Below are 12340 nucleotides of genomic sequence, written 5' to 3' on the forward strand. Positions count from 1 at the left end.
TTCCAAATGTCCACAGTAGCCCAGTCATGCCTTGAGTGTGCCCCTGTGAGCTCCAAAGTGTGTTTGAGAGGATCATGGCCCGAATGCCACTGAATTTCTCAAACACCATCCTGAAGGATTTAGGGTCATGCAGGAAGTCTGTCTCCTCATCAGAAACAGTAGAGATACTTTGAAGGAAATTCAAAAACCATCAGAATTGTTGCTGTTGCTGCTTTACCATTCTCTGTTTTCTTTTCAGTCTGTTTTTTATCCCTTTACCCTTTATCCCTTTTACCACTTCATGATGATCATGCTGTGCCCTTCTACTTTGTTCACCTACCTCTGCCCTACCTGAAACAACAGGATCACCTTGGGAAATTTAAGTGGGAACAGAAAGGGTGTCACGCAGCATCAGGAGTGTTTCCACCCACCAACTTGTACACCTGAAGCACCATCTGTCAGGTCCCAGGTTAGAAAAGAGTAGTAGACATTAAAAAAGTCAATGGGCTCCTAAAATGGGAATTACAGGGCCTGTGGAGGTAAAGACATAAAGAAAACATACAATTGTATGATCTTCATGACAGCAGTGTGGGCCTAAAGTGGAAACTTCAGATCTGGGAATGAGGTTTAATGTGTTTCCAAGACAGATGATGAGTGATCAGCACCAATCCCGGTACAAACTTCTGGTATTCAGGATTATGGCATCTCAGCACTGTATTTAGGATCCTTTTTGTTTATATGGTATTTGAATGCACCCATGTTCTGTATTTATAATTCGTATTTTTTCCTATTTTATGTGTTTTAAAGTTCTTTTAGTCACTATATGTCTTGTTTCTTCAGTCACACTCCAGCATACTCTTTTTTATCATTTTTGCATACATGCACGCATACATAAGAAAAAAAGTTTGTGTAAGTCTGAACAAGTGTAGATAGCATTTGTTATGAGATTTAAAAGTGAGTAAACATAATGCATCTACTTACTTTGAAAGTGCTAATCTAGCTTTTATGTACTTTAATTTCATTATATATTTGTATTGAAAATGTGAGTCAGGATTTTTTCTGGGATCTGCTTCACAATTCAGAACTTGCTATTTGATCTTCCTCAGGTTACTTACTCTTTCTGTGCCATAATTTACCTACATCATCATCATAATTGTAATTATAATAATCACCTACTTCATAAAACATTATGGGGCTCATTTATGAGTGATATTCATAAGCTGCTCTGAGAAACTTGGTAGAAAGATCCCATAAAAATATAATTACAATTTTTATTTAAAGTGCATGTAGCTTACAAACAATGCTGATTAAAAGTAGTGCAGTAAAGCACTTTTAACTTATTCATCAATGACTTGGATGAAGGGGCAGATGCCTCCTCAGCAAGTTTGCTGATGATACAAAGCTGGGAGGAGTGGCCAATACCCCAGAGGGCTGTGCAGCCCTTCAGAAGGACCTTGACAGGTTGGAGAGATGGGCGAAGAACCTTCTGAAATTCAGCAAGGGCAAGTGCAGGGTCCTGCACCTGGGAAAGAACAGTCCCATGTACCAGTACAGGCTGGGGGCCAACCTGCTGGAAAGTAACTCTGGGGGAAGGACCTGGGGGTCCTGGTGGACAACAAACTGTCCATGAGACAGCAGTGTGTCCTTGTGGCCAAGAAGGCCAATGGGGTCCTGGGATGTATTAGAAAGATCACTGCCAGCAGGTCTGGGAGATGATCCCTAAGGGTGATCTCTACTCAACCCTGGTAAGGATCACCTGGAGTGCTGTGTCCAGTTCTGGGCTCCTTGGGACAAGAGAGACACGGAGCTCCTGGAGCGGGTCCAGCGGAGGGTGACAAAGATGATCAAGGGACGACTGGAACATTTCTCTCATGAGGGAAGGCTGAGGGAACCGGGCCTGTTCATCCCTGAGAAGAGACAACTGAGAGGGGACCCCATCAGTGTCTATCAGTATCTGAAGGGAGGTTGCCAAGAGGATGGAACCAGGCTCTGCTTGGTGGTGCCAGACAACAGGACAAGAGGCAATGGGCAGAAACTGATCCACAGGAAGTTCCACCTGAACATGAGGAAGAGCTTCTTTACTGTGCAGTGACTGTGCACTGGAACAGATTGTCCAGAGAGGTTGTGGAGTCTCCCTCACTGGAGATTTTGAAGAACCATCTGGACACAATCCTGTGTAATGTGCTCTGGGATGACCCTGCTTGAGCAGGGAGGTTGGACCTGATGACCCACTGTAGTCCCTTCCAACCTGACCCATTCTGTGATTCTGTGAAAGCAGCAATTTGTGAGTGTGCCCTTGCTACAGTTGACATTGGTGCTTACTAAGCATGGCATTCCAGGTGGTGGTTTGCCTCCTTGCATCAAAAGTGATAGGAGACTTTCAACCTAGGCAAGGTACAGTGATCACTGCTCTGTGATATACTGTGCAAAACGAGGAACAGCAAGTCCCACTGAGCTGGGAACTCAATACCTGGAGCTGCTGCCTTTCTCAGGAGACTGCAGCTCGCAAGTCCTTCTGCTGGCCAGACCAACCTGAACCTGCCACATGCCACCTTTGGCACCCATTCTGCATTATAGAGAGCTGGGAGCCTAGGGGAAATTACTTTGACTCAAGTTACTGAGATTCAGCACAAAGAACAGGCACTGCTGAGGCCAGACTCTATTGTAGCAGGAGTTTCCAGCAGAGCCCCCCATGTGTTTATTGAATTGCATCAGTTTAAAGATAAATCCATGAGTGGACAGAATGAAGTCTCCTTCCAGACTTATTCAATTATTTGCATTTTTATCATAACTCAGCTTGTTCTCTAAAGCATTCATTTTTTTTGGTGACGTGTTGCATGTACATATGAAAATACTAACCTTAATGCTGTATGTTCCTACAGATGAGGATGAGGATGATGATAATATTGAGATAGATACTAATGAGGAGGTTCCTGAATGCTCTGTTACTGAAGGTGGAGATGAACTTACTAACCTAGAAAATGACCTTGATTCAACGGGTAATTTAAATAATGGCTATTTTGTGTATTTTGCATGACTAACACTCCATCATCATATAAGTGCTGTTGTGCTGCTTGTCTCTCTGTCAGATTTATTCCCTTCTGCCTTTTTGGGTCTTTTAAACCCTAGTGCTTAATATTCTGCATTCATGTTTAGATGAAATTTAAAATCAACAAAATCATTATTTCCAACAATGGCAGATTTAAATGTCCCTTGCTTGTTTGATGGGGAAAGGCACCCCAGGCGAGATTGGTAAAGCAGAGCCACCTGAAAGCACCCTACCTGGATTGTGCCAGGTAGGCAGAGAAGTGAGCGATGGCACGGGTGAGTACAGCTGCCACTCTCTGCACTGCCATCCTGGCCCATTTGCTCAGGGAAGAGGAGCAAATGTGTCTCTCTGTGTTCGTGTAGACTTGGTATCTGTCCTTCCAAGGACCAGCTCTTGTACTTCCACCTTGTAGCTCCAGTGGGGGCATGGAGGCATAAACTGGAACAGAATTAGTTCCATTTACTTTATAATGTTCAGATAATAGAGGTTTTATTAATACATTAGGGCATAGGAGTGTTATTTCCCCCTTTCAAAAATATTCAAGCAGAACTGGAGTTCAGGTGATAAGTATGATGATAAATATGATGATAAATATGTTGGAATCTTACAAGGGAGATGCTTATTTTAAAAGGAGGTAGATCTTCAAAGACGCAAAAGGAATTGCCCACCCATTAGAGGCTCCTCTCCTTGCAGAGAGCTGCTGAAGGAGTTTGTTCTCTATAAAAGTCTGCCTGATCCAGGCAGCCCTGGGGAGTGTCCAGGATCTCTGTTTGTGGTGGGCTTCTCTGTCAGGGCCTTTCTGCTCACTGCAAGTTATCTCAAGCCTGGAGAACGCTGGCCAGCACAGGACTGCGTCATGAAACAGTCCTTACAAGAGAGAACATCTTCAGCACCCTCTGACTTGATTCTGCCCATGCCAGCTGGGCCCAAGCGTGCAGTCCATAATATATTAAATTAGAACATAATTTAGTGTTTGTTCTTTGGAAATTAAACCAACACTGTTATGTATATAGAACTTTCTAGTTTTGTGTGGATGCAAAAATATTTGAGTTGTGTCTTTTATTTTTTTTTTCTATTTGAGGATTTCCAGGTACATAAGAAAATACATCTAACACTTCTAACATTTGAATTTAGCTTACTTAGAGCAGAATACTGTAAAATAATTTTCCAATAAAAACTGGTTCATTTTAGGAGAAATAGAAAATCAGTAAGTGAATATTCCTGTCACAGCGCCCCAGTGATTTACTAACATTTATTTCTGTGGGTATTTTTCCTGAGAAGTATCTTCTCAGGGGTACAAACCCACTACCCAATGCTTCATGTCCACCATGCAGAGACATTCTGAAAAAAAACTCAGACATCATTTTGCAGTTCAATCTACACAGAAGCCAAAGTTATAGAAAAGTAAGAGTGATACAGAAAGCATTCTAATGCCGTGATAGAAATCCGAGCACACAGATTTTGGTGTAATTCTGCCAATTCAGACCAAGTTCTAATGAAGGCTGAATCTCCTGGGAACATCTAAAAGTAAAACTGTAAGGGACATTTCACATTTAGGGTAATTAATAGACCATCTTAATTAATTTTTCCCAGCTGAATCTTAGTCCCTCCCATCTCTCTCAAGAAGGGAACACTTTATTTTTACTGCTTAGTGGTTTCAGATATTGCTTCTATCTATATTTGTCAGCACTTCTACCACATGCTGTTGTGAACCTCTTATATCATAGTTATTGCATGGTGTTTATGTATAAACCCACGAGAACGTGCATGTACTTACATGTGAGCCTCAATTAAGGACACCCTGACTGGGTGTGGCAGAGGAAAGGGAAACTATCCCTCATCATAATCCAACCCAAGCTGTCGCTGGTGGAGGCAGGCAGCATTTGGTTGCCAGCATGCCAAAAATGTTTTGGCTAATATGAATTGGAGTACTCCATACCTTGGAAGGAGCTGTGTGGCAAAACAGTCATGACTCCACTTTCCACATCAGCTAGAAGTCACCAACCTGCAGTGAAAAACTCAGGTTGTGCATTTAGGAAAACATACCAACTGCTATTTCTTCTGCGTTTGACTCAAGGCCCAGGTGTTAAGTGCACCATATGTGCAGGTGATGCTGCACTCACTCCAATTCAGGGGTGATTTCTCGTGTGGGGCTGCATGTAAAGTATATGTCTGGAGCCTTCTGCACCAGTGTTTTTCTGCTTCCCTAGCCATGGTTAGCTCCACAGTCCTGTGCAGCAGCTTGTTATTAACATCTTTCTCCTTCTTACGTGTGTAGGTAACTATGTGTGTAGGTGTGTTACAAATTCATGTAGTCAACATGCACATACAGAATGAGCATTACTGGGAGGTAAAATTCTTAACTATTATTTATTTGGGCTCCGATCCAAGTTGCTAAAATTGATAATGAAAATTTGGGGGATTCAGCAGACTTTGACTCTGTCCCATGGATGCGGTTCTGAAGTGTTTTATGACTCTCCCAGCTTCAACATATTCTATAAATCATAGTAAATTATTACTAGAAAGTCACCTTTTTTGATACTGAAATTTTAATGTTGAGAAACTATACCAAGAAGCCTTAGGATGAATAAGTAGTTCATAGACTTGAGGGGTTATCAGTATGTAAATTATGTGATAAATTTTTAGGTATTGTCTTAAAATAAATGGCTCTTTAAGTGTGTTTTTATACCAAAGTATAAACATGTACCCACTGGGAGTAACTTTAAACATTATTGACTTTCTGTGTTTTTCATCTGCTGTCTGCAAGCATGTTTACTTATTCAGCTGAGTGTTACCTATGTTTTTTGAGAAAACTTAGGAATATCTCTGTACTGTACACAAACCTGCACCAAGCCCAGTCACAAAAAAAATTCCTTCTACTTTTTATTTTTTTGTAGTTTGAAATGATAGCAAAGTGAATTAAATCTACCTTTTAAATTGCTACATTGTTGTAGTGACTCCGCATTGAAATGCATCTCACTCTGTTGTATGTGGTATTTGCATATTTAGCAGAACAAAACAGTAAGTTGATGGATTTGAAGCTGAAGAAGCTCCTAGAAGCTCAGCCACAGGTGGCAAATTCACTCTCCAGTGCTGCTCAGAAAACTGTAACAGATAGCTCAGAGCAAGACATTAAGGTAAGTTTTGCTTAATGCTTTTGTTTTGATACCTGTGTGTTATGTTTGAGTGTTTGTATTTTGTGAGGAGGAAAATAATTTCTTATCAAATCCTTCAGAGTCAGAAACACAGAAAATCTTCATGGTAGTGCAGTTACATGGTTTGCAATGCACTGGGTTTTTTCCAGTTGATTATTCAATACATTTTCCTTTTTTCCTTTTTTTTTCTTTTTAGTCATGGTACTTGTCGTTTGCAAAACCCTAACAGATGTAAGAAGCATCTCTCAATTCTGCCTGCTCAGGTTGTCATTGATATCAGAAATGCAGCACGGGCTCCATCCTGCTGCTGGTGCAGTCAGCAGCAAGACTCTACCTGACTTAAAAGGGGGCAGGATTTGACTCCCAGGCATTTGCTTCCCTTCCAATCCTGGTCCTCTGTTTTTCCTACGTTAAAATTAAGCCATGGTACACTTTGAAGGCATACATACTTTGGGTGCTTGATGAGTGCTTCTGAGAAAAACAGACACGAGTATGTGGTGTATGTGGGCATTTTGCCTATTCTTAGTGTTCACCTTTACAGCATAAAGTGCCCACCAATCAGTTTTCAATTTCATTTCCTTGATTAGACCCTTGTGTTCTTACTATTCTATTTTTTTAAAATAGTCCCTGTATGTCATTAATATCCCTATGGCTCTGGGGCACTTCCAGTTGGGTATAACTTTTCACCCACCTGCAGTCTGTGGGGAGAGTGCTGCTGACTGAAAGGATTTCCTTCCCCAGATACAGAGATGCTTTGAAGTCCCAAAACAATGACTTTCATTGCTTTTCCCTTACACTGTCAGTTCCTATAAATTGGTGATGAAAGTGTGTGGCAGCAGCAGAGGACTTTCGGTCTCTATCTTTGAACAAAAGGAAGCCTGGATCAAGTCTGATTTTTGCGTTCAATTTAGCTTTCTGCAGTGGATTTAATGCAAAATGAAGCTGGCCCAAGAATAATACAATGGATTGAAAAGGCTAACTGAATTAGTGGGCTTAGAGGAATACATTTGTAAAGTGGCAGAAGTCCCCAGTCATAAAAAGGTTTCTTAAAATGGGATTTACTAGCTAATCACACTGATATTTTAGCATGTTGCCAGGCCTAAAAAAATTAGTCATGTTTGTTTATTTTGGTAAAGACTCTGGTTTAGGCTGTCAGATGGTTATTGTGCTAATAACAGGAAACCACCTTTTATTTAACCAGAATCATAACCACCTGATTAGTGCGGCTGAAAAGTCATCCAGGGATATAAGCAATACTTGTTTATGCTTAATTCTGTGAAATGACACACAGGCCGCCTCTTAGGGTAATTTGGTATCACCTAACCTAGCAAAAATGGTATTTCTCTTTACAAAAAGCTTTTGTGAAGGAGTTGATTCTTTTTAAGGTACTTCCACAAAAAGGTGCAACTTAACAGTTTATCTCTGCATGCGTCTTTTCTAAGGAAGAGTTGAAAGCCAGCGTTATAAGGAATATATGGTGTCCATCTGTTCTCATGGAGCTCTTGGCATTGAGGTGGATTTGTTTTTTAATAAAATGCAGTTTACAGGTTTCTAAATGAGGCATTCTGTGTTTGTGGAAAAGGATAAACTGTTACCTTCCCTTGGGGATTGTGTATCCCCGGCCTCCTTGAGGCGAGAGAATAGGCCGTTGGAGAACTCCCTCATTACCGATTGTCTCAATGCAGAGGAAGGGCAAAGTCTTGGTAGCTTTTGATAACCAGTTTCAGCATTCAGCAGGCTTAGCTATTAGTCATGCATCTTAGCCTTTCCCTATTTACTTTCAAAACACTTAATAAAAATAATAAAAGATTAGGTATAAAATGAAATATTTGTTTGGTACACAGCACCTCGGTATCTGCAGTTTCCACACACCACAGTGGTTCAGTCTTCTGGGATATTTGGTGTTGATAGAATCATTTGAATTTGTTACCAGTATTAACATAGGAAGCCCTGGAAAAGATAATTGTAGTTTCCTTAGCTGTAAAGGGCTTACTTACAAATCTGGCTTTGGAAAGTTATAGCTGATGAAATGCAGTTCAGTGGGGTAGCATTATAATCCTACCTTTTAGACTTCATCCAGCATTAGTGGTTTATCTCAATGGGCATAAAATTAGAAACTAGTTCTTCTTGTCATACAAGTCTATGGGACTACAGAAAACGACAGATTTCTGCACCGGGCTGGGAGAGAGGCTAAAGGCAACACGCTTAAAAATGATACAGATCGTGTTCAGGGACAGAGACGCCGCGACTTGGCAGCAGCACGCGCGGTGCTTGGCAAAGCAAAGGTGCAAAGGAGGGATTTTTTGTTTAAAATCGGCATTGCTGGCAAATGCTTGTCACAATGAATAGGTCTGGCTGGTATGGAAGTGGAGAGTTCTGCAGGAGGGTGCCCACAGAGCAAAAAGCCAGTCGTTGCCATCACACATTAAACAAAAAAAAAAAAAAAAAAAAGGAAAAGTTAATCACTCTTCTGCTTTTTTTCCCCACAGCTGGTACTTCATCCAATATAAACCACAGCCCAAGTTGTGAAATCCACTTCTGTAAAAGCTGTGTCCTGTCCCCTCACAAAAATGTACCTTTCAAATTAATGTCTTCCCGCTTGTAAACAAAAGAAACTGTTGTGTGTCTGTTTTTTTCCCAGCAGAATGGAACAGAGGAACATCGTGCTGAGCGATCACAAAAAGCAGCAGAACGGTTTAGAAATCCCGTTGTGTTCAGCAAGGACTCGACTGTCAGGAAAACTCAGCTCCAGTCTTTCAGTCAATACGTGGAGAGCAGACCAGGTAGGAGAAAATATAAAACCTGTTTTCCCATCTTATGATTTAATAATATTTAACAATAAATATATGAAAACCTGATAATGTAAGTCCACATTTCAATACATAAATATCAAGCTTTATAATAATTTTACATGTCTTTTCCCTTTTTTCAAGAGATGAAAAGGCAGAGATCAATACAGGAAGATACAAAGAGAGGAAATGAGGAGAAGGCTGCGATAGCTGAGACTCAGAGGAAGCCATCAGAAGATGAAGTGCTTAATGTATATTAATTTTTTGTCTGGTTTCATGATTGCTGATAATTCCAAACTGTATGTGGAAATAGTGCCTTTATTTGTTAAAATGAGATGTTAGGGTTTTTTAGATGTCAATCTCCAGTGCATTCAAAGCAGAGTGAGAGGGGTGCACTGTTGAATTAGTCTGCAGTGTGGTGATAATTGTCAGATAAAAAAAATGAATTTTTCAGAGTTCCACAGCCCCAGCTTCCTTGAGACATTTCCATCAGGGCACTTCCCATAAAGAGATTCCAGTATTGATCTACCGGGAGGATTTTAATTATTACAATAGCAGATACCGCAGAGCTGCAGTTAGAGGGAAGAGTCACATGAGACCTGCTAGAATTTCTCAGCCAACCCATTTTGTTGGCTTGGGTTAATGGGTGTTCAACCTTTCCATTATCCAGATCAGCCGTGAATTACTAGCTGAATGATGTTTGCATTAATATAATATATATGGTAATTTCTTCACTTAATTAACGGGGAGGTTCAGCTCAGTAGGGGTATGGGCTGATCATGTGTAAAATTGATTTGTGAGGGAAATATTTGATAGACCGCAGGGAGAAAGCTGGTTTTGATGGACAGCTGCGGGACAGAAGCAGGAAGAACCAAGTTTTAACCTGAATTTTTTTTGTCTGAAAGCGCAACACAGCCTTTGAGGGCGGTTGTTTGTTGCTCTCCACAGTTTATCTGAACACATTTGTCATTTTTGCTGAAGCAATCTAGAGCCAGGTAGCAATTTTGTACCACTATCTACACCGAACATCAAACTTTTTACGAGCCAGAGTTATTTTTAGCCCAGTTGTACTTTTGCAGAGCTGAAAAGGTCTGGCACAGTGAATTCACATTATATATGCAGATGATACACGTGAACTCTTGGGATATTACAGCCTGACACAGCATTTCTTTTCATGTTCTAATAGCAATTGTTAACAATTATGCATGCTAACATTAGGGAAGTTTTCATACTATTTTCAATTAATTATAGTTGATGAAAGGCAATATATTGCACATCACTTCAACTCCCCGGACTGATTTTTTTTTTTCTTTCTTCACGGAGTGCTCTTGGGGAGTTTTGGTTTTGTTGTTGTTGTTTTTCTGACTATACAACAGGTAGAAAGAGGTTTTCCATTAGAGATGATACTGTTGGCTGTTGTGTAGGAAGAGAAGGACCAAATTAATCAGGGAGTAATGTTCCTAAATTTGGATAACCCAAATTTCAAAGTTCTGTGCTTGTTACTGGTCCAGGGAGCTCAACCATGGTGTTAGCTTTCACTTTGAACATGTCTTTATTTGAAATAATATGCTGTGTATAGTATACCTGTTGCCTGAATATGAAGCTGAATTGATTATTCAGACACATTTACAGAAAAACAATTGAAAATATTTGGTGAAGGTATCTGAGACCCTTATGCAGCAACAAGTTAGGCCTCATAACTTGTAGGGAAATGAACCTCATAAAAAAAGCCTGTTTATTTTTCTGTTCCCGAAGGACAGTGATTTTTCTTGCATACTTTACAGAGTGCACATGAAACATGAAATCATTTTATCAGGGTTTTTTTTCCCTATTTAAAACATTCACCAAGGCTCTGGGTCAGGCATAGGAGAAAAAAGTGCATGAGGTTACTTGGAAGGAGTAATATTGTTTTTCGTAACTTATGCAAAAACATACTTAAGGAATGACATTTCAGCACTGTGTACAGCCACAAAACTGTGTGAAAGCTGTTGAGCCAAATGAGAACAACTTAGTGGTCCTGAATGTCTTTGCCTGGGCTCCTAAAAGACAGCCAGACCACTTTGGAAACACTTGGAGATCTGTGTGGTCATCTGCCAGGCAATGCTGAGGAGTTACAGGGTACAAGAGGCAAACTTGACTTAGTAGTGTTCCTACAGCTTTCTTGGTAAGGTTCAGTAGGATTTATCAGCTGGATATCCCAGGGCCACCTCCTGGCACGGAGGCAGGACAGCTCGAGTTAGTCCCCATGCACCTGAGGCACCTGAGTATCTGTCCAGGGCTGTTTGCCACCACTTTTCAGGATGAGAATCACAGTAAGAGTAATTAGTGGTATTTCTACAGATCACCCTGTAACAGGACAATTCCTTCAGTCAGAGAAACCCAGAGAGGCGTGATGGCCCAGGCTGGGGAGCCTCAGCATCACAGTTGCCTCAGAGGAGCTGCGCAAGCCAGGGAGCTTGTTTCGTGTTTGTTTTTAATCTTAAAAGCCCACTTTTTATCTGTCATTAGAGACTCTTGTGCTAGTTCTTCTAGCCTCTAAAGTTAACATTTTAAAATTGAATAAGTAGAAATGGCATGTTATATAGTGCTTTATTCGGATTACCTTTCTTTTCATGATGCTTTGTTACTGCAGCTTTTATGTGCTTAGAAATAAATTAGAGGAATTTCAAAATATCTGCCAGGTAGTAAAAAACTGCAAAATCAAATGTTCCCTAGGGAAAAACCAGGGTATTTTAATAAACAAATAAGGACATTTGGCAAAATTGTAAAGTTTACGAAATGTGTTAGCTTTTTGGTAGTGAGCATGATATTTGGTTGTTTAGGTAAGTGCCTTACTAAGTGTTTGTGGAAAGGAAAAATGCAACTTACAAGTGATGTTTTTTCTTCTTGTTTGTTCTCTTTAACAGAAAGGGTTCAAAGACACCAGTCAGTATGTTGTAGGAGAATTGGCAGCACTAGAGAATGAGCAAAAGCAAATTGACACCCGTGCCGCGCTGGTGGAGAAGCGCCTTCGCTATCTCATGGACACAGGTACGGTGCCCAATTACACTGTAAACAGTTTTGGCAAATTGAGCGTTCACAAACTCTTATAGAGTTTTGGAAGTGTGAATCTTTGAAGCCTGAATGTTCAGCAAAACTGCCTTGAAAATAAAAAGGCTGCGATTTGCAGCCACCTCTCTGGGCCCTGGTGATAAGAGTGCCTTCATGGGAAGTGATAACTTGCCCTGATACCGTGTGAGCCAGCACTATTGAACAGTGTGCTCATCCATGCAGAGTTGGAATACACATCTGTGCCTCATTGATATGCCACTGCTTAAAAAAAAAAAAAAAAGAAAAAAAAGGGAAAAAAAAAAAAAAAAAAAAAAAAA

The 12340-nt window shown here is 40.5% G+C and overlaps 1 protein-coding gene across 18 annotated transcripts in view; it reads left to right on the forward strand.

Annotated features, from left to right (window-relative positions):
• Nucleotides 1-12340, forward strand: part of EHBP1 (EH domain binding protein 1) — a 211138-nt gene that overhangs the window by 162470 nt on the left and 36328 nt on the right. For 8 of the 18 annotated variants that reach the window (XM_027663003.1, XM_027663002.1, XM_027663020.1 and 5 more), the window contains 5 exons: nucleotides 2862-2978; nucleotides 6038-6165; nucleotides 8825-8966; nucleotides 9117-9223; nucleotides 11879-12002. In XM_027663003.1, the coding sequence (XP_027518804.1) occupies nucleotides 2862-2978; nucleotides 6038-6165; nucleotides 8825-8966; nucleotides 9117-9223; nucleotides 11879-12002 (618 nt within the window). The remainder of the gene's footprint in view (nucleotides 1-2861; nucleotides 2979-6037; nucleotides 6166-8824; nucleotides 8967-9116; nucleotides 9224-11878; nucleotides 12003-12340) is intronic. The other 10 variants (XM_027663010.1, XM_027663009.1, XM_027663012.1 and 7 more) reach the window with 6 other exon arrangements.

The sequence above is a fragment of the Corapipo altera genome, unplaced genomic scaffold (assembly GCF_003945725.1).
Source record: "Corapipo altera isolate COAL_440 unplaced genomic scaffold, ASM394572v1 94, whole genome shotgun sequence".
NCBI classification, from domain to species: Eukaryota; Metazoa; Chordata; class Aves; order Passeriformes; family Pipridae; genus Corapipo; species Corapipo altera.